This window comes from Mustela erminea, chromosome 11, assembly GCF_009829155.1.
Source record: "Mustela erminea isolate mMusErm1 chromosome 11, mMusErm1.Pri, whole genome shotgun sequence".
In the NCBI taxonomy this organism is placed as follows: Eukaryota; Metazoa; Chordata; class Mammalia; order Carnivora; family Mustelidae; genus Mustela; species Mustela erminea.
This window is the reverse complement of record NC_045624.1, coordinates 52,690,142-52,711,032: the sequence shown is the minus strand read 5'-3', so window position 1 is coordinate 52,711,032 and position 20,891 is coordinate 52,690,142. Positions and strand designations below refer to the sequence as shown.

Below are 20,891 nucleotides of genomic sequence, written 5' to 3'. Positions count from 1 at the left end.
GGAAAAAAATACAGCATTGTTCCTACAGTCCTTCTCGTGTATGATCTTTGCCAAGTGGTATCACTTTCCCGAACCTCATATTCATTACTTGAAAAAGAGGGATAATCACCACCACCAAGCACCCCATAGGATGAGTATGTGGAAGAAAGGGGGGGCCTGAAGTGCTTGATTGAGGGTAGCTACCTTCTATTCCCAACACAGTAATGTGCTTTTTCCCTTTTTGACTTTTAGCCACGGATGGGGCCTTTCTCCTAATCAGACCCGCCCACCACTACTGGGGTAGAGTCCAAGATAAGGAACATAGAAACAAAGTAATTACTATTCATCTTCTGATACCCAAGCTAGAATTTTTCCTTGAAAGGGCGAAGTTTATAGAGAAATGTCACCTTCCTTTGCACATCAAGAACCAAATCTATAGGTTCCAAATCTGGAATAACGAAGCCACAGGTCTGTTCCCCTCAAGAAGTAGTCAGGAAGTAATGGGCTAGAAAAACTCAAGGCTGTCCTCAAGTTACTGCAAGGGGACTGTCGGGTTCAGGGGCCAGGGCAGTAGAGAGGCAGTGGAGACAAAAGGTAAGAGCTACGAGCCTCATCTTCCCTTGGTGGGCTTGGGCTCTGAAAGGTGAGCCCAGGTAGATGGCTGAGTGAACCCTGAAGACAGGAACACAGTTTGAAATGCAGATTGCAACTTGACACACAGAGGAGACTGTCAGTCTACCCTGAGCCTGAGGTGGCAGTCGACGTGCTCATGGTGCATTCAGCAGTGAGTACAGTAAAGCTGACAGGCAAGAGGCAGATGGGGTCCAGAGCTTATTATTCCCGAGTTGATCCTCTTTACGAGGATGGGAAATGTGCAAAGACCCAAAAGCTTCTACATGCTCTGGGCTCAGATGCCAGCAAGGGAGCCCACCTTATAAAGGGCCACAGGCTGCAGGGAGTATGCAGCAGCAAAGCAGTGGGGTTTGCAGCCTCAGCAAGAGGCATCATAGGGCAAGGCAGCCAGAAAGACCCAGAGACCCTAACCCGGCTGAGATGGGGCTGGCATGGACACCTCTACAGAGACAAGAATAGCCCAGGAGCACTGTGGGATTCCAAAGACACCCCCTCCCCCATGCCAGGAACTGAGTGATCCAAACGGGGATATTTCACCATCAGCCCAGGCAGGAGCAACATCCTAGATGGACCATGTATCACAAAAAAGAGTTCCAATCCAAAAGAGCTCAAATGTTGGTCCCTGGCAGGAGGTGGCAGCTCGCTGAGGACCACAGTGTCATGGTCTCAAGTAAAGAGCACAGCATTTCCTACTTTATTTCAGTGTGGAGAATAATTCTGAGACTCTGTTAATGACCACTTTAGAGGGTCAATGCAAGTACTTTAATGACTCACAAGATAAAATAATCTCCTAAGATTATCAGATAATAAAACCAAGCCAAACCACATGTGGGGGAAAAAAGGTTTTTGATGCAGCATGGCCTGTCAACCCAAACTATTTTTCATATACATGCCAAAGGCACTGAGTCATACTTCCTCTCAAAGAGAAGTATATGTATTTTGAATTTTTATGCAAAATTGATAACTATCAGTAGTTTTATTTGTCTTTCTTCTTGAAATATCAAGAGAAGTATATGTATTTTGAATTTTCATGCAAAATTGATAACTATCAGTAGTTTTATTTGTCTTTCTTCTTGAAATATCAAGAGAAGTATATGTATTTTGAATTTTCATGCAAAATTGATAACTATCAGTAGTTTTATTTGTCTTTCTTCTTGAAATATCAAGAGAAGTATATGTATTTTGAATTTTCATGCAAAATTGATAACTATCAGTAGTTTTATTTGTCTTTCTTCTTGAAATATCAAGGTAATAAAAAAAAACTGCACTTAGAGCAGGTCCTCTGCAAATTTCCTTGGAGGGTGCTGACCACCCATATAATGTCATCGTTTGATGAAACTGTCCATTTGGTTATAAGACTATTAATTAGCTATTACACGGTGGCCTAATGTTACCAACAAAACAAAGAAACTTCAGTAACTTGCACTTAGGTACAAATGCTAAGTGTGATTTCTACATCTGTCGTTATTTTCAGAAATGAGTCTAAGAGGCCCCGAGGGTCCAAGATGCTCACTGTCCGAACCCACAGCCCACGTGTCTGGTGCTAACACTGTGAAGCCCCATGATGGAATATGCCCCTTCCCTGACAAGGCAGACACACACCACACACTGCCTGGGGACCCCAGACGGTGGAGAAAATGCCCCCCTCCCCATCTTCACTGTCAGCAACAGAGGCTCCCAGCCAGGGCTTATGGTCACTCTCCCAACTCCCTTAAAGACCCACATCTGAAGGGTGGTGAAGTTGGCTTTTTTGTTAATATGGGACAATTTTGTGTTTACTGTATACTGCCCCCTTTGGACAGAGGAAAATCATGTCTCCTTAGCTTCACCTTTGGAGCTATGATTTAAAAATGGGCCTTCTAAACATATAACAACAAAACTAAAAATCAAAATGAAGAAAATAGGAATCTGTAAAACTGAGATGGCGACTGTATCCGTGATGCTTGGCTCTCTACCATCTGTTCCTCAGGATAGATACAAAGTAACCTCAATCTCACATTTCTCACAGTCATTTTTCTACCAGAAAACCATGACATGATAACGTGTAAACCTCCACTGATTTTAATAGTTCTTAAAGTGAATGCTTCACGTTTTTTCTTTTATGCTTTGTTTTTATTAAATGTTTGCGTTTTCAAAAGATAGAAGGTAGCTGCTTTTTAGCAAAAGGGGAACCAGAGAAGCCCATCTGTTCTACCGACTTGGGAGGGGCCCACAATTTACAAGGACTGGCTTTACAAGGATGTGGCTTTGGCTCAGGGGCACTTGCTGGGAGCCAGGGTTAAAAAATCTACTTCTCCTTTAAATGATGCTGACCACTCCCCTCTCAAATGTCTTCCTGGTAAGTTTAGAATGGAAAACCTCAGTGAGAATGTGCACTTACTCCTGAGTCTGCCCAGCAAATAAACCGTGGTAATAATTCACTTCATTTATAAAGCTTGTACTGCTGATGCCATGAGAGCGTTAGAATTCTGTTATCATTCCCATGACAAAATCTCCAGTCGGGTAGAGAAACACTGACAAGTTAGGCAGTTGTCTAATAAATGAGTTAGTAGCCAATGTATAAACAACATTTTGATTGCCTCCACACTTGCTTCATTAGACCAACACCCTTCATAAAACACCAGCTCATTCCCTGAGACAGCGGATCGCACAGACTTTGGAATGTGTCTGTCAAATCACTTAGGGGTGAAGGTTGGTTAAAAATGCAGACACCAAGGCCTCCATCCAAGCTTAACTGGAGTGGGGTAAGGGAGGACAGAGAGCAGGAATTACGAGCACTGCAAATTAACTATTGTGCAAATTAAATGCTTTACAAGAACAAAAGTACAATTTTAAAAAGTATCTATCCATCTCTATTTCCTCAACTCCAAACAAAAACACTGTCAAAATTTAAGAAGTCGTATAATACAAGATATCATTGACTCTGGGGTCAAAATTTCTATGGCCCACTCACTCCAAAAACAGATCTCAATCACTGTGTGCAGCATTAAAATGAGGTATTTTTATGACCCGGCTGGAAAAAAAAAAAAAAAAAAAAAAAGCAAATAGCTAAAACCACAGTTTGGCCACTTACAAAGAAAATGTCTGATTTAGAAATTCTCCAATGTTCAGTATTTATGTGTGTTTTGCATAAACAGAAAGAAAGTACATGAAACAAATTTTGCTTTTATCGCAACAGCATCACTGGTAGAATTCAGCTAAATCAAATGCCTTGCTGCCCTCTGTACTACGGAGCATTATTTACTTACCCTTACATACCCTGTGCTCATGTCATTGCAGTTTTACTGAGAACAGCTCCATTTTCATGGCTGTTTACACAATTAGACTTTTAATGTGATGAATGCCGAACTATAGCTGGGTCATGTGGCCAAGACAAAGATTTCCCTTGATAGCTCTTACTTGTCAATACAAATGAGAGTTGGAAAATGTTCTCTGAGGAGGGGGGCAGGAGCAGGAAGGGCCTTCTGCACATTTTCAGGAGGAAAAAGGCACCGAATCACGAAAGTTTAGAAAGGATATTAAATGATCAAAAGCTATTATTCCCATATTCTTACTGAGTAGGCATCAACGTATAATTAAAGAGAAGAAAAGCTGTCAAGAACCTGGTACTTAGGACACGACCCACAGGCTCAGCATGGACCTCTCATCATCAGCCACGTGTGCCCGCTTCCTTTTATGAAAGACGGAGACTGAGGCTGAGGGCAGCCAGTCGATTTAGCAGAGTGACTGGACACAGAATGCATGGGAGTCCAACTTCCTAGCCACATGCCCAGGACTGCTGGATTTTGGTGGGAAGGTGTGTTTATCAGGCCGTATAACGTTGTCACTTTGTAAGAACAGCATATGGCAAGGGTTCTTTTAAAGGAACATTTTAAGGCAGATTTCCATTTAATTATCTAATCATCTTATTTAAATATTTCCTCAAATATGCTAACATTTGAAACATCTACATCACTTTCATTTTGTACCCTTTGTATACTGTGGTTTTATGCCATTAAAAAAAATACCCTTTGTATACAAAGGGTACAAAATGGGGTATACAAAGAAGGGGTATACAAAGGAGCCATCACAGAATTATCAATTCTGAAAGCAGATGACAGATCAATCCTCTTCCCCGGCCTCACCCAGGCACCCCTCAAATGCAGACCTTTGTCCATACACAAAGACTTTGTCAGCCACAGGGCTTTACGTGGAGGCCAGCCTTTCAGGACACATGGAGGCCGCCTCTCAGGCTGGCCTCGGGATACTGGGTGGCATGTCTCCTATGTTCATCTGGGGAGCAGCTCCCACTCCCCAGAAGACCAAGAACAAAGGAGCTGGCAGGCTTCAGGGAGAAGCTGCCCTGTCCACCATGGATTAAAGACACCCATCAGTTGCCTCAGTCAACTAATTGGCCCAACCTGAATCACTGAAGAAAGTGGCCCTGGTTGCATCGCTGGCTTCTCAGTGTCAAGTGTCACCAACCCAAGTGTCACCAAGTGTCACTTGGTTGGTGTCACCAATCCAGCAGGGCGGCAACAGGGTTGTTCCACAGGAAACGCAAACCTGCCCACACTAGGGAACTGGAATGGGACGGGGCTCAATTTTTTATGAAAGTCGAGCTCTACCAGGAAGTTTCACCGACAAGGAGAGAGTACCAGGGAAACCTCTGTGTTTATGCTTTGAAATTTAAATCAATTTAAATATAAATTGCTCTCCTTTTTTGTCATTATGAGAATGAAGTAAAATGTGGGTTTCAGATCTCTGGTGTGCAAATGGTCATTAACTTTCATTTGACCTTGGGTGTAGAACTAATATTGAATTTGTGCACAGGGTACACTCATTATACTCATCTAGTTTCCTCACAGAAAATAACGCTCCCAGGAGCTGCAACGCTAGAAGCCGCTTTCAGGCACTCAAATAGAAAACTGGATTCTTCCTCTAAAGCCTCCCCTCCTGCCTTCCACCCACCTCTCTGCTCCAAACCTCAGGGAGGCTTGGCAACATATATAAAACACAAACACTAACAGGTAAAAATCTGAATGACATAAAATCATTGTCCTGAACCATGCAGGACAAGAGCCTGGTCTGTGAACCCTCATGTTCCTGGAAACGGGTGCCATCAGTACTCAGTTCTCCTTCCCAGGGCCTGATTCCCTGAGACAGGGACAAGCACCCGTTTAGAGAGATAATTACCTTTGTCTACTGAGCCTTATAAGCATTACATACCGCCCCTGAAGTGGCCCACAGAACTTTGTTCTGAAAACAAAACCCCAGCATTCTGGAGCACACTCTGTTGTGGTTGTAAATTATTCACCTCCTTGGCAAAGCAGTTTCATTTACTATCTTAATGGACATGACCATGCTAAAGGATGAAAAAGAAAATCAGCTTGCTTGCTTTCCTCCATTCTAAACAATCCTCGGGGTTAAAGGAACCCAACTTCAATTCACTCACATCTCTTGCTGTTCAAGGAGAAATCAGGGCAAAGGGCTATTTTCTTTTATAGTATGCCATTGATGGTTATTTATCATTTAGACTTAATAGCTCTAATTACAAAAGACAGTGTCACGGGATTTTTTTTTTAAAGGCAATTTTCTTTGTATCCCAGTGGGAGAATTAGAAAAATTCACAAAGCATCTGCTGCATGCATTTTCAATCATTTCTGGGTTTTACCAATGCTATTATTTTCTTGATTGCAAGAATTTTACATTTTCAAAGATCCTTTAACTTGACATTGCATTGATAATTATTATATTAAGACTTTTACTGTGGTTTTATGCCATTAAAAAAAATGAAAGATCTACTCTGTTAACCATTGAATTGATCTCTGATAAGAACACACACTACAGGAGATGGGATACGGACGCACAAAACCTGCCAGCAAGCGGGGACAGAACAGGCTCTGGAAATGTTAGAACAAGGAGTTACTATGGTGCCAGAGAAGGAGAGAGATTTTTACAAGCTTCAACAATCAGCCTGGTGTTAGGCAAAGCTCTCTCTTCTAGGGAAAAAAAATTCTACATCATCAATAAATCAGGAAGACCACAATGTTGTGTTGATTATTTAAGGGGGAAACACATGTGACTTCTTTCCTCTTGGCTGACAAATGCTAAAGAACACATTCAGTGGGGCTCCAAGACAATCAGTGTAGGTCTGGGCTGACCATGAATGAGAGTGATGGCAGCCGGTCAGCTGCTGGCGCAGCATCTGGGACATGGCAAAGGAGAAGAAAAGGACAAAAAACATACAGTGTGGAAATATCAATTCTGGAAGGACAAGGTGCATCCTTAGGGGGCAGGCTAAGAAGACTCGAGAAAATTTAAGTGTTGAAAGTATCCCTAAAAATTAAGCATAATGTCTTCATTATTTAAAATCCAGCCAACAGACTTCTGCCATGAGAGTATTTTTTAGCTCCAACAGTCATTATTAGAGCCCTCAGAGACCAGATGAATAAACACCTGTAAAAGAAGATCATCATAGTTTTTACTTTTAGATTTTCAATATAAACTATCACAGAAAACTAGAAAGGTCGAAGGAGTCTGACACAGCAGTAACTGTACTAGCATGGGAGCTGTATTTGCTGGCCCTTAACTGTATTATTAACATCTACTCTAAAATCTCATTCTATTGTGCCTTCTCCTATACATGAGCTATGGGCTTACAAAAGGGAAACAGGGTCAAGTCAAACAGTGTTCTCCATGAAACGAGAAATCTGTCAACTAAAAATAAAAAGTAAAAATTTAGAGATCATAAAAGTCGGAGCAATTCCATAGGTTTAATGCTTACTTTTTTTCTTCTAAATGTATAAAAGGCAAAGCATTCTCTACTGCTAAAAGTAATCAATCTATTTCATTTCTCATGACAAAGCAACATGAATATCTTGTCTTTGTAATGCTTCTGCCCTGAAGGAGAAGATGTTTTTTCAATTGTGTCAGACCTCAAGTCTCACACCAAAGCTTCCTGTCAACACCTCATTTCCCCCAATCTTACATACACATTCTTAAGAAGGAGGCTTAACACTGCTGAAATTTCCTAGTAAGTGTTGCTGATGCCCAGTGATTATTACTAACAGAGGAGATCTTCAAAGCTGGCAACTGATGCAGACTATGGGGGTGACAGAAGCCCCTCAACCTGCCTGATGGGTCCACCTTGATGACCAGATCCGGCATTGTCTGCTTCAATATGTTAAACGCACAGAGTTCACTGCACGGCAAATAGTAGCAACCAGGCTGTTGAAATCACACACCCATTCAAATGCCTAAATAAGCTGGACTATAGGATCTAAAAGATGAAAAAACAAACATGAGGATCTAGAAGGCTAGGACAGACAATTTACCTTCAATGAAAAGCACTGGCTTCCCTTCCATCTTTTTTGTTAAAGCCTATTAAAAATAATTTTTACCAAAAGCTCAAATTAAACACAATAGAGTGAAGCTATTTTATACTATTTTATATTTTATATACTTAACATCCCCAAGAAATAATAAAATATCTTGGTACATAAATACCACTTAAACCTCCATCCCTGGCTAATCGATCCTGGGAAGAGGGGAAAAAAATGCTGCTATCTGCTACTTGAAAAATGTATGAGCTTTTATCTGGTCTTTTTCCATTCCAGGAACCAAAGTGGAAAATGGGAACGTCTTTCCGCAAATCCCATCTTTAGTCCCATAATCCAGAAAATCACTAACAAGGGAGGGAAAGCATAGTGTAGCTGGAAAAACTGGAGACTGGACGTTGAAACACTTGGTTTCAACCAAGCTGGCTGCAAGCTTGCTATATTCTGGCTGCAAGCTTGCTGGCCTAGGCCATCTCAGGCCCAACATTTCCTCTCAGTATTCTGTTCTGACATTGAGACACAATGCAAACAGCGCCACCTGTGGTGAGCATACACAGTGTCCGCTCACTGCCGGTCCTTTTTCTGCTAGTTTTCCTGGAGGGGCCACATCCATCCCAGCCTCCGTGCATGTGTTTTCTCTTGTATGCAGGCCCCCTGATGTCCCGAACCCCAACCAGGCTTCTCCTGCTCCCGAGGTGGGCATGTCATTCTTCCAAGAAGGTCCCCAGTGAGACATCTGTGGAGACTACCCAGATAGAGGTTTTTTCTCTTTCTGCTGCAATGGACTCCAGAGGTTCTCTGAGCCCATAAATTCACTTTGCAGTTTTCATTTTGTTTGTTTTAGCACTTGTCCCTAAAAGAATCCTGTATAAAATATTCCCAATGGTGTGACTCCATTAAGGATAATGAAGGTAATTAATAAAAATATGTATTGCTATAATTAAATAATAGAACTGAAAGGCATCTCTCAGGTTATCAGATTCTACATCAATCCCTTCGTGATGCAAAATCAAAATCACTCTGCTAAGGTCACAGTGACAATTAATGGCATAAACAGAGCCTAGAACCCCTTTCTTTTCCAAACTTTCATTTCCTGTATACTTAGTTTTAAAGCACTTAACTAGCTATGGACTAAGCAGACAGAGTAAAAGATAACAACTGCCAAGGAGATTTACCAATATGATATTTTTGGCTTTCCAGAAATAGAAGCCCACCACGGCACAAATTTCATATGATCTAAAGATAATGAGAGCTGAAAGTGCTTTGGCTGTAGATTCCTGCAAAAGGGAAAAAACATATCTCCCTAGACTCTAATTAGCTAACATTAGCAGCAGAATAAGCAATCGAACAAAAAGAACGTGCAAGGATATCTCTGCTAATTTTTGTAAATCTCTTGAAGCCTTAAAATGCTATTCACATTCACTAAGGTTAACATTTGGAGGAGAAGACTGTTTAAAGGCACATCCTAATGGCCTTTTAGAAAATTACAACAAAATGGATTTTTTACTAAGCTAGAGCCTTGAATCATTTATATAATCTATCGATTGGCAGTTACTTTTATTTCTATTTGTAGGGTGAGCTTAAATAAAAAACTTTTGCTTCATACTAATTCTTGTTTTAATAACCCTTGGCAATGAGACATAAATCTGGCATGACCACCAGAGCCCTAATTAACAGTTTTACTGTAAGACATAAGATATTAGGGTAATCAATTCCTTTTGCCAAGCCCCAGTCGTGCTATCATTTTCATACTTTTTATTAGATGTATACCAACCTCTTTTTCTTCTTCCTTGAAAAACCACCTTAGAATAGTTTTAGAAAGCCACATCAAGCATACACAGAAAGCACCATTCTGCAGCTGGAACTCTAATTAAGGCTATGCTGAATGTCTCTGCATTTTATCACCTCCTAACCACATAGTAATACGTTCCTCTTTTTCAAACAGCCAGTGGTTCATTAATGTTTTCCATTTATGAAACATTTGTTGTAATTTAAAAACAGTAGGGGTCACATTTATCTTTGCCATTATCCTCACATCTTATACTGTACCTGGAATACAGCAGGTGCCAAATTAGAATCTGAGAAAGGCACAAAGGAATGCCAGATCTATGATAGCCTCTCTTGTATCTTGCCATTGTCATTTTTCATCTCCTCTCAACGTCAACTCAAACGATGAGAGTATGGAGTTAAACAGGTAAGTATCTCTAGTACTTTTCATATTTGGATTCTTTGAGTATTTCAGTATACAACTTGTTGGACTTATTGGTTATTTCTGTCCTTACACTGCTTACCAAATTTGTTTGAGAGTGTAGGAGAGTAATGTCTTTGTTTCTCACTAAAATAATCCTTTTTAAAAATTAACATATAATGTATTATTTGTCCCAGGGGTATAGGTCTGTAAATCATCAGGTTTACATACTTCACAGATCTCACCACAGCACATACCCTCCCCAATGTCCATAATCCAACCACCCTCTCCATCTGTAAAATAATCTTGTTGACTCATGTTATTCTTTTTTTTCTAAAACTTTATTTATTTATTTGAGAGAGAGGGAGAGAGATTGATGGAACGAGTGGGAGGAAGGGCAGAGGTAGAAGCAGACTCCCCTAGGATCAGGGAGCCTGATATAGGACTTAATCCCAGGACCCTAGGATCATGACCTTAGCTGAAGGCAGATGCCCAACCCACTGAGCCACCCAGGCACCCTCATGTTACTTTTCTAATCAAAAATATTATATTTAAAGCCAAGGACAAAATGAGAATGCCAACTATCATCACCTTAGTCAACCTTATATAGGAAGACTCTGTCTAATAAAATAGTATGAGATAAAAAGGATTTACTTAGATGGATGAGACAAACTAGTCATTACTGATAGATGATATATTTGCCCATATGGGAAATCCCAGATCATTTTAAAACAAGTTATTAGAATTCATTTGAGTTTTACATTTTTGCTAGACCCAAAATCTCATACAATAGAAGTTACCAATTATAAAAGACAACAGATGTGGATATTAACAAACTGATTCTAAAGTTTATATGGAAGGAAAAGATCCAGAATAGCCAACACAAATTTTGGCTAAGATCAAGTGTAAAGAAGGACAAAAGTTGGAGGACTGACACTATACGATGTCAACACTTACCAGAAAGCCACAATAATCGAGACAGTGGAGCATTACAGAAATAACAGACAAATGGATCAATGGAATGATGGAGAGCCTAGAAACAGACCCACAAAAATATGTCACTGATCTTTGACAAAGGAGCAAAGGAAACGTAATGGATAAAGAAGAGTCTTTTCATCAAATGATACTGCAACAACTAGATATCTACATGCAAAAAAAAACCCAAACCTAGACATAAACCTGACCTTTCACAAAAAATAACTCAAACTGGATATGCAAAATGATAAAATTCCTAGAATATGCGTAGGAGAAAAATTAGATGATCTTGAATATTGCATGACTTTTCTAGATATCTAGATCTTCTAGATATCAAAGACATGATTGCATAAAGGAAAAAAAATCTTGACTTCATTAAAATTCAAAAATATCTGCTCTTCAAAAGACCATGTGAAGAGAATGAGAAGACAAGCCACAGACTGTGAGAAAATATTTGCAAAAAAGATATCCCAAAAAGGATTCTTCCCCAAAGAATATTTAAAAAAAAAAACTCTTGAAACTCAAAAATAAGAAAACAACTAATCCAAAGACCTTAACAGATACTTCACCAGAGATATAAAGTGGGCAAATAAACATATGGAAAGATGCTCCACATCTTATGTCATCAGGGAAAAACAAATTAAAACAACAGTGAGTTACCACTACACTACTATTAGCATGGCCCAAATCCAGAACACTCAGAACAACCAATGCTGGCAAAGATATGGAAAAATAGTAAGTCTCGTGCATTGCTGGTGGGGATGCAAAATGGTATAACCACTTTGGCAGGCAATTTGTTGGTTTCCTATAAAATGAACAATACTCCTACCATACCATCCAGTAACTGCGCTCCTTAATATTTACACAAAGCAGATGAAAACTGACATCTACACAGAAACCTACACAGTGTTATAGCAGATTTATTCCATAACTGCCCAAACTAGGGAGCAATCAAGATGTCCTTCAGCAGATGAATGGATAAATAAACTGTAGAACATGTAGACAATGGAATGTTACTGACTGTTACAAAGAAATGAGCTTTCAAGTCATGACAAATCATGAAGGAAACTTAAATGCATAATATTTTAAGCAAAAGGAGCCAATCTGAAAAGGCTACATACTGTATGAATCCAACTCCATGACTTTCTGGCAAGGCAAGACTATGAAAACATCAAAAAGATGAATGGTTGCCACGGATTGGGAGAAAGAAAGAAACAGATGAAGCACAGAGGATTCTTAGGGCAGGGAAACTATTTTATATGATACCATAATGGTAGATACATATCCTTATACATTTGTTCAAACCCATAAAATGTACAATACAGAGTGAACCCTAACGTAAACTATAGATTTGGGGCAATAATGATGTGTCAGTGTAGGTTCACTGATTGTAACAATTGTGCCACTCTGAGGTGCTGATAGTAGGAAAGGCTGTGCACAGCTAGGTGCAGAGGGTATATGGGAACTTTTGTACTCTCTGTTCACTTTTTCCGCAAATCCAAAGCTTCTCTAAAAAAGTACATCTATTAAAACAAAAAGTATCATGAAAGATGAAGACTTGAGAAACCATCACAGAAGAGAACTAAAAAAGAGAGAGAGAGAACAGAAAAATAGTTCATTTACAATAGTTACCAAAATCACAAGGTAACTAAAAATACAAACAAAATGTACAAGGCCTTACAGATAAATTTTCACAGCAGTACTAAAAATTTGAAAAAATAAGATATCCTCAGTTCATGGATGGAAACACTTACTTCACAAATGTCAAATTTATCTAGAGATCTATAAATGCAATATACTTTAAAAAATTCTGAAGGAGATTTCACAGAACCTAACCAAAAAAAAAAAAAAACTATGAAGAGAAGAAGAAAGGTAAAAAGAGATTTGCCTTATTCCTACCCCAGAAAAAGTCTTATTATTATAAAGTTCTGGTAGGTAATTGAAATAATATATATGAATTCCACGTATGATAGAGTTAGCATCATGTCCAATAAATGCTCCTGGGGTAACTGGCTTAGCATAAAGAAAACATAAAATTTGATTTCTACCTGACAGCATATACAAAAACAAATTGCAGATGACTTAAAGTCCTAAACATGAAGAACAAAACTTTAACAGTGTCTACACCTAGCTATCAACCTAGATATTCCAATTTTAACTTTTATATACTTGTATATATAATAATGAGAAAATAATTGGAAAAGAGCAAAAATAACACAAGCACAAGAATATATATTTAGGTCCTTCTATTAATATTTAAAATAGGAAAAAAATTAAAAACCTAAATGTACAGCCAAGAATTAGTTAAATAAAGTGTACATATATTTAGCTAACAAAACTACTGATGATGCAGATCTATACTACTGACATGAAAATAAATCCTAGAAAAGTGGATTATATATAGCTACAGTAATCAAGACGGGTGCATACCAACAGAATCTGTTCAATCAACAACAACACAGAACCTCGAAATATACCCACACAAATATGCCCGACTTATTTTTGACAAAGGCATAAAAGCAATTCAATGAAAGAAAGATGGTCTCTTCAACAAAGGAGCTGGGGCAACTGGACATTCATAAGCCTAAACACCCAAACAACAAACGCAGAAAAATAAACCCTTCACCTAAGTCTTACATTTTACGTACCTGTGCCCAGATGCTCTTGTTCGGCTCTCCACATGGCTCATCCCTCCACTGATTTCAAGGTTTTGTTCAAATGTCCCCTTCCATCCCACTTCTCCAGCCTATCTATATTTATTTGCTCTGTTTTTCTCTAGCAATGACACACTGCAAGTTTATTATTTCCCTTTTTTCTGAAACTTAAAAAAAAAAAAATCCTACCATTCCAACTCAAACAGACCATAGGTTTTGTTTCCTTATGATTACGGGAACGAAGAGCAGCCCTAGCAGAATCGATCTCTTGGCCCTCTCTCCCAAAACCTCTATACTGATGTCCTTTCTCCATCAGGCTTCCACCTACGCAAGCAACCACGATCTAACGCTGGCACTTAGGAGCCCTATCCAGGCTGCCCCCTCCTCACTACCCCGGGGGTCAAGATGGCTGTTCTTCGCATCCTCTCTCTGTCTTTATGGCATGCAGGCTCTGTGTCCTCTCCATCAGCCAAAGCAACCAGCAGAAGAGATCACGTGGGGAAAGCTCATTCACACTAAGGTGTATTGGATTCAAAAAGTAACTGAGGGAAAAGCAAACTCTTAGCGTTTCTAAGTGGAAAAAGAAAGATGTAAAATGCATGGTTTGTGTTTCTGAGGCATTTCTGTTCCATTTATTTCTTCGATTTTTGTCATCTCTTTGATTTTGTCATGGTCTTTCTGCCCAAAAAGTCTTACTCCAGTTTGCCGTGATCCAAGTAGCATTTCCCCTCAGTTTGTCATTCTATTCAGCAATGACCTCCTCCCTCTGAACAGCAAACAATGCCCCCTTCTCCCACTCTTCCTAAGTGTTTTTCTACCTCACTAAGTCTCCATCTCATATTGAATTTCACCAGAGTATGGCTTTCTCTCCTTCAAAATGTATCTGAAAGCTCCCTTTTCCTTTCCACAGATCACTTCCAGATTGTGTCCTACAGGTATCAGGGATCAGATCCACGCAATTAGTCCTACATAAAAGCTTGCTTTTAAAGTCATTACATAATTATTTTTAGAAGAAACTGCTTTGAGGTGAAAAATATACCCTTAAACAAAGACCAACTTCGTGTTATTTTCCTCTGTCATTACGATAGGTAAATTCAATGTGATTTGCTTCTTGGGTTGTGTACAGAGACTTTCTTCATGGTTGCAACAGATTACAGACATATTTTTTTGATTTTTAATTTCAGTTTTCCTTAAAATATGAAAGCAAAGCAGTGAAATTTTAAAGAACTACATAGAGTATTCTGTGCTATTTCAATGGCAGAATAGATCATTTTAAAAAGAAACAGTGATATTTTTCTGCATTCTGCACCTAAACTTCCTGAGATACACCCAGTTCCAGGAAAGACTACTCACCAGACTTCCTTGCTTTCAAAGCAATAACAGCTGCTAGTTCTCTCTGTACCTGGTAAGATATTAGGGGGAAAAGATCAAATTAGAATAAGAAAAATGTAGTTATCAAAAGCAGTACTTTGTGTTTAGGTATGAACCGAAATTAGGAGTTACGGCAATAGAAATTATGTTTGCTGTCCCATTTTGGGGTTTTGTTTGTTTTTAGTATCAGGGAAAACCCTCTGCATAGAAATTTTAGGCCAAAAATCTGGAAGAATCATATTGACTTACTTTCACAAGAAATTAGGCAGTTGCCAGAATGTATACACTGTAAAACACTGGTATTTTGGGGAAAAGCCTCAAAACAGTAATTATAAAGTACTTAGAAATGACACAAAAAATCAATTACTAAAACATGCATGACACCTTGGTAAAGATATTAAACACTCTTTAACCCTTCAAAGATTCTAGCTTACACAGAAATTCTAGAAAAATTAAATAGGTGGTCCTGGTGTACTTGGATCTCTACTCAAACACAATCAATGCTCATTTGAAGTCTGGCAGGTTTACAGCAGCCATTTTGGAAAACATGCCCCAGAAAAGCAAGCACCACCCTCTCCCAGGGGAGGTGAAATGGGAACAGACAAGACGACCTTTAAAACCCCTCAACCCCACTTGTTTGTCCACATTTCTGCTTGCTCCCAGTCTCTCTCTCTCCGTACACACTCACTCCCCCTCAACTTTGAAGGCTTAAATCCTTTCCTAAAAGCATTCCCAAAGAGGAACATAAAAAAAGAGACAAAAATGATAACCATAGTCACTTTCAAAGACAAGATTTAAAAAAAAGATACCATGAAGATAATCTTTGGGAAATCTATGTTTAGCAGCAATAAAAACTCCACAATGCACAAGCTCATTCCTCTCTAGGACGGTCTTTTAAGCTCAGAAGTGTGCATATGTTCAGGTGTTTGGAGGTGCTGGTGAGTCCAGAAGCACCCTGCAGCTTATTATACTAATGACATTTTAAAGGGAGAACACACAAGTTCAAGGTTACATAAGACTTGCTATTGAAGTTAATCTAATTTATATTCATTTACTTGAAGGCAAAAGTAGATCTATATGCTACCCTCTGGGACCCTGCTGTGGACTGCTCTCTCAGCGGCCAGGACCATGGCCCCTGAGGAAGGCAGCTCTCCTCTCTCCCCACCACCACTGCCTTACTGCTGTGTTTTCCCCTCCTGGCTACTATGCTTCCCACGCAGAAGGGCTTACTCTTCATTTAGCCCATTCTTTGATACCTCTGGATGCTCCCTCTCTGGGAAATTATGCAGTAATGAGAAGTCCATCAGTCCCTCTCCAAGTTCTGAAAATGCTCACAGTAGGATAATCTGCAGTTGAACAACTTAGGGAGAAAAAGAGGGCGATGGGAAAGAGAAGGCATACATGACCAGAGAAAAACCTTTACAATTACTTGTACGGGTAGTCAAATAAAAACAGCCACACACTAAAAACATCACTTACTGCATACCTGACATATTTGTAACGGTTCTATCACCTTCTCTATTCAGGATTTTCTTCCCTCGCCGTGTCACAAATACTTGCGGCAAAGAGGCAGACCATAAACATCTCCTAGGATCTGGTCAACGGCTTTCTGATTTTATGACCTCACAGGGAAGATCCCAGCGGGGCTCACGGCCAGGAAGAAAGCACAGATGGGAAAAGTAGCCAGAGGCAGATCCCTTCCTTTGCTTACAGAAGATCAAAAACAGTCTTCCTCAGCCTCCTCTCAGTTTCCCCAAATTCTCTTCAGCAGATCTTCAGTTTTTCTTCTTCTAATCAGAAATGTCTCAAAAGACAAAGAGCTCAGAAAAGGACGGTATTAGATTCCCAGCTTTGTATAACACCTCATCCTTTCAAAGATGAGGTAGGGCAAGAAAGGGAGAAAGGGAATGCGTGAGGAAAGGACACAACATTTCAGCCGAGCTGGAAGGAGGGGACAGAGGGCAATGAGAGAGACGAGAACTTCACAGGTGAATGTAGAAAGAACCTAAGTTTAAAAAAAAAAAAAAGTTTTAAAGTAAATGAGACTACCCTACAGAACCACACAAAATCCCCCGAGTGTCTGTAGTCAGGGAGGATTTAAAAGTGTGTTATGCGGAGTGGGGTATGCAACAGCTTCCATGTTTTTGCCCCAGAATGCTTTTGACAAACACCCTATGGGTAGGTATAAAACACAAAGGACAAAGCACTGATCAAGCAAAAACACAAACTAGCTAAGATCTTATTATATGTTCCTACAGCATCTCCACAGAACCTTTTTTCTTTTTTTAGAGCACACTGCCAAGTATTTACTAGTTTTCAAATGAATGACTAAGTGCTGTCTTCTAGAGGAGGCTCCACCGAGGCAGGGATCTGTCTGTCTTTTCCTGGTATTATCCAGAGCAGTCATCAACAGTCACTCACTAGCCCACAGGAGGTGGATGCCTATGCAACTTCTGGAAAATCATGGAAAGGATCTAGGGGGAGAGAAAAACAATAAGGAGAAGGCATTCTCCACTAATAAGCTACTCCCAGGAGGTCTCTTCAGAACGGAATATCAGAAGGACGCAGGGCCTCCTCTGCCAATAATTATTACGTTTATACTGAAAACTGAAACTTTGGGCAGCTGCAGAAACAGAAACTAGAATTTTCTAGGAAGGGACTGGTTGGCACTGAACACAAAGTCCCGGTCCCAGCACCAGACAGCCGGGATCCTGGCTCCCATTCTGACAACTTCCTGAGCCGCCCCGAGCAAAAGCAGCCCAGCTGTGAGATGCTCCGAATTCCTGACAGTCAGGAACTGTTTGAGATAATAAATGTGTAGTTCCAAACCACCAAAGTCTGAGACAGTTTGTTCTCCCAAGGAGTCTTTTATAAGAAAATGACTATTTTTCTATTTGATCTACTCGTGTTGATGGTTAACCTTCGTTTTTCTCTGTGGCTGAAATGAACCCTCTTCTAAGATTGGGCTCAAGACATGGATGTGGCCAGAGCCAAGAGCCATGTGCTGCTACTGGCCATTTTTTCTATTTAATGTAGGTGCTAATCCACTGCCTCGGTGAGTAGAAGGAGGGTACACTATTACCTTGACCTTCCCCATGACAGCCCTTCCCCACCATGATCTGCACCCCCTGGGGCTAGATGTAGTTCAGAATTCCAACTTTTATCCATTTCAGAGAGGGACTCTATCAATGTCACATCCTCAGGGAGGTCTGGGGCAACAACTCATCATCAGAAATCAGACACATGAATAAATTTCTGCAGTGAAATGTGTAATTATTCATACCAAATGAGACAATGGAAGACTAGAAAAAGGGCTTGGGACTTTCCACTATATATGTTCAGAGTAGGTTAGGTTTTGTCACTGAGTAAGTACTGAGAAACTTGTTTTCCAGAGCTCTTGTGCTTCAAAAGTGAATAAGAGATGGTAAACCTCTACAAACTGTTCACTAAAATCTCTGCTCCTCATTTTTTCCCCTCATGCTTCTTGTTATCAAATAGCTATGGAGTCACTGCTTTATTAAGAAATGCGTTCTTGGGGCGCCTGGGTGGCTCAGTGGGTTAAAGCCGCTGCCTTCGGCTCAGGTCATGATCCCAGGGTCCTGGGATCGAGCCCCACATCGGGCTCTCTGCTCAGCAGGGAGCCTGCTTCTTCCTCTCTCTCTGCCTGCCTCTCTGCCTACTTGTGATCTCTCTGTCAAATAAATAAATAAAATCTTTAAAAAAAAAATAAAAAATGAAAAATAAAAAAAAAAAAGAAATGCTTTCTTTAACTAGCTTGGATTTTCATCAAGCTATTTTGGTAGTTCCCAAGTCTGACTGTACTTTAAAATCACCTGGGGAGCTTTAAAAAAACTTTGGACACTAAGCCCCAACTAAGTCCGACTCTGCGGGAGAGTGCAGAAAACTTGCTCTGCTGTGGTTTCAAAGGCCCCTAAGTGATGGACTCTAGGCTTGACCATCACTGTTCTGTTCAATAAGGTTATCTTAGTTTTCCCAAGTCTCAACTTTTAATCTTATAATCATTTCAAAAGGCAATCCATCTTTCCTTTGTAGGTTGTTCTCCTCTAACTTAATTCATTTGTGAAGAACATGGCCTTCCCTGTAGTGTAGCTCTAGAATTATGCTATAATCCAATCAAATGATAAGACGGAGTTCCTGCATCAGCAGTTCCAGCAGCTGAAGAACAAGGAAAACTGCAAGGACACTTTTAAGATGCTGAAACTTTAACTGAAATCACAGTAGATTCAATATACAAGAGCACTAAATAATTAAAAACACATCTGTAGCTTAGGGTGTATCTGCTCTTGTGAATATCTATACAGCTAGGGTAATTAAGGGACAAAGAAGACATTTGTTGAAAGTGTCCCTCTCCCCTTGTGACCCATCAGAAACATGTTGCAATATTTTAAACTTCTTCAACAATCAGCAGGGCTGTTCACTAAACAGCCCTGAAATTCAACAAGAGTAAGAGCTGGTCTTACTTCTAGTGTTTTGTCTTCCCTTTGGCACTTTAGTTGTACCTTCAGCCCCCCAAATCCGAAGGCTCACTAAGTTGTTTTGTGGCAATGCCAAGGCTCAAGAGGCAAGAGGAAGCGTCAAGTGCAAACCCTGAGTACCAGGGAGCACCTCTGGGAGAGGTTCACTGAGAAGACTTGGAGGAAGAGACCCCTGAAAGCCACGTTGCCTAATATGAAGGTCATTTTGGGAAGACAGAAAAATTGTGGCAAAGGCCTTAGCTAATCAAAGCACTGTCCTCACAAACTAACTTTGAATAAATTGCCAAAGACTTCCTAAAGGTTTTCAGTAAATCTATTTAGAAACATTTGAATTTTGATACCGTGATGGAAATGTTTTACAAACCTAGAAGCTATTTTCTCAATTTTCTATATTAAATGGAAGAAGAAACATAATCCAATTCTCTTCCCTGTTCTATTCCCAAATATACTCATCTTTAAACCACTCTAAAATCTTAAGCTAGTAAGGACATTAAGAACTCCAGAAAGAAACAGATAGACATGCTCCTTAAACAACACGCTTTCAGATAAGACACAAACTGAGCAGTGAGCCTTGGCTAGACCTCTGTCCGAGGAAGGAACACCCAGGAGCTAAGTTACAATTTCCTTTGTTCCTTCCTCAGAGGCCTGTTTTCCTCTTTCCAAAGTCACTATGTTGTTCCAAAGAACTAATATTGCCACAAGCCTGACATGTGGATAATCTTGTGATTACCTATTATTAGAAAAGCAATAATTAGAAACCAATAATTAGAAAATTAAGAAAGTTATTTATACATCTGTCTAGACACTGCTGCTCTCCACCTAACAGTTTATTTAACAAATAGTTGTTTTCCCAGGAACTGCTGTCACCACATTGAAGATGTATTTGTTAAGCATGCTGGGATGGTAAGATATGCTTACTCAGCTATTTCAAGGCTATTAAAAAATCTTATGTAGGAGACTCTGTTGAACATATACAGTTATATCTATTAATTTTATTACAACAGCTGACCATTCAAAGACTAATATGTAGGTAGAAGTGACCTGAAAGCAACAAGATGCACTAGAATAAGGTCTTCCACTTAAGTTTTTAAAATCTGCTATTCAAGTTGACCATATGTACATGCATCTACTTTGACAGAGGTTCATGTTAAAAAGATCTGGTAGTTTTTAGGTGATCCCAAGCAAAGTGTGAATTAACAATGGAAATGAGATTACTCAGATGAAATAACAATGTTTTTAGGAATATTACTAGAAGGATGACATTCAGGGCCTCCCC

General features: G+C 39.7%; 1 protein-coding gene across 4 annotated transcripts in view; it reads right to left on the bottom strand.

Moving 5' to 3' along the window:
* RAPGEF5 (Rap guanine nucleotide exchange factor 5) overlaps positions 1-20,891 on the bottom strand; it is a 223,322-nt gene that overhangs the window by 127,068 nt on the left and 75,363 nt on the right. For all 4 annotated transcript variants that reach the window (XM_032304896.1, XM_032304897.1, XM_032304898.1 and 1 more), the window contains exon 7: positions 15,102-15,150. In XM_032304896.1, the coding sequence (XP_032160787.1) occupies positions 15,102-15,150 (49 nt within the window). The remainder of the gene's footprint in view (positions 1-15,101; positions 15,151-20,891) is intronic.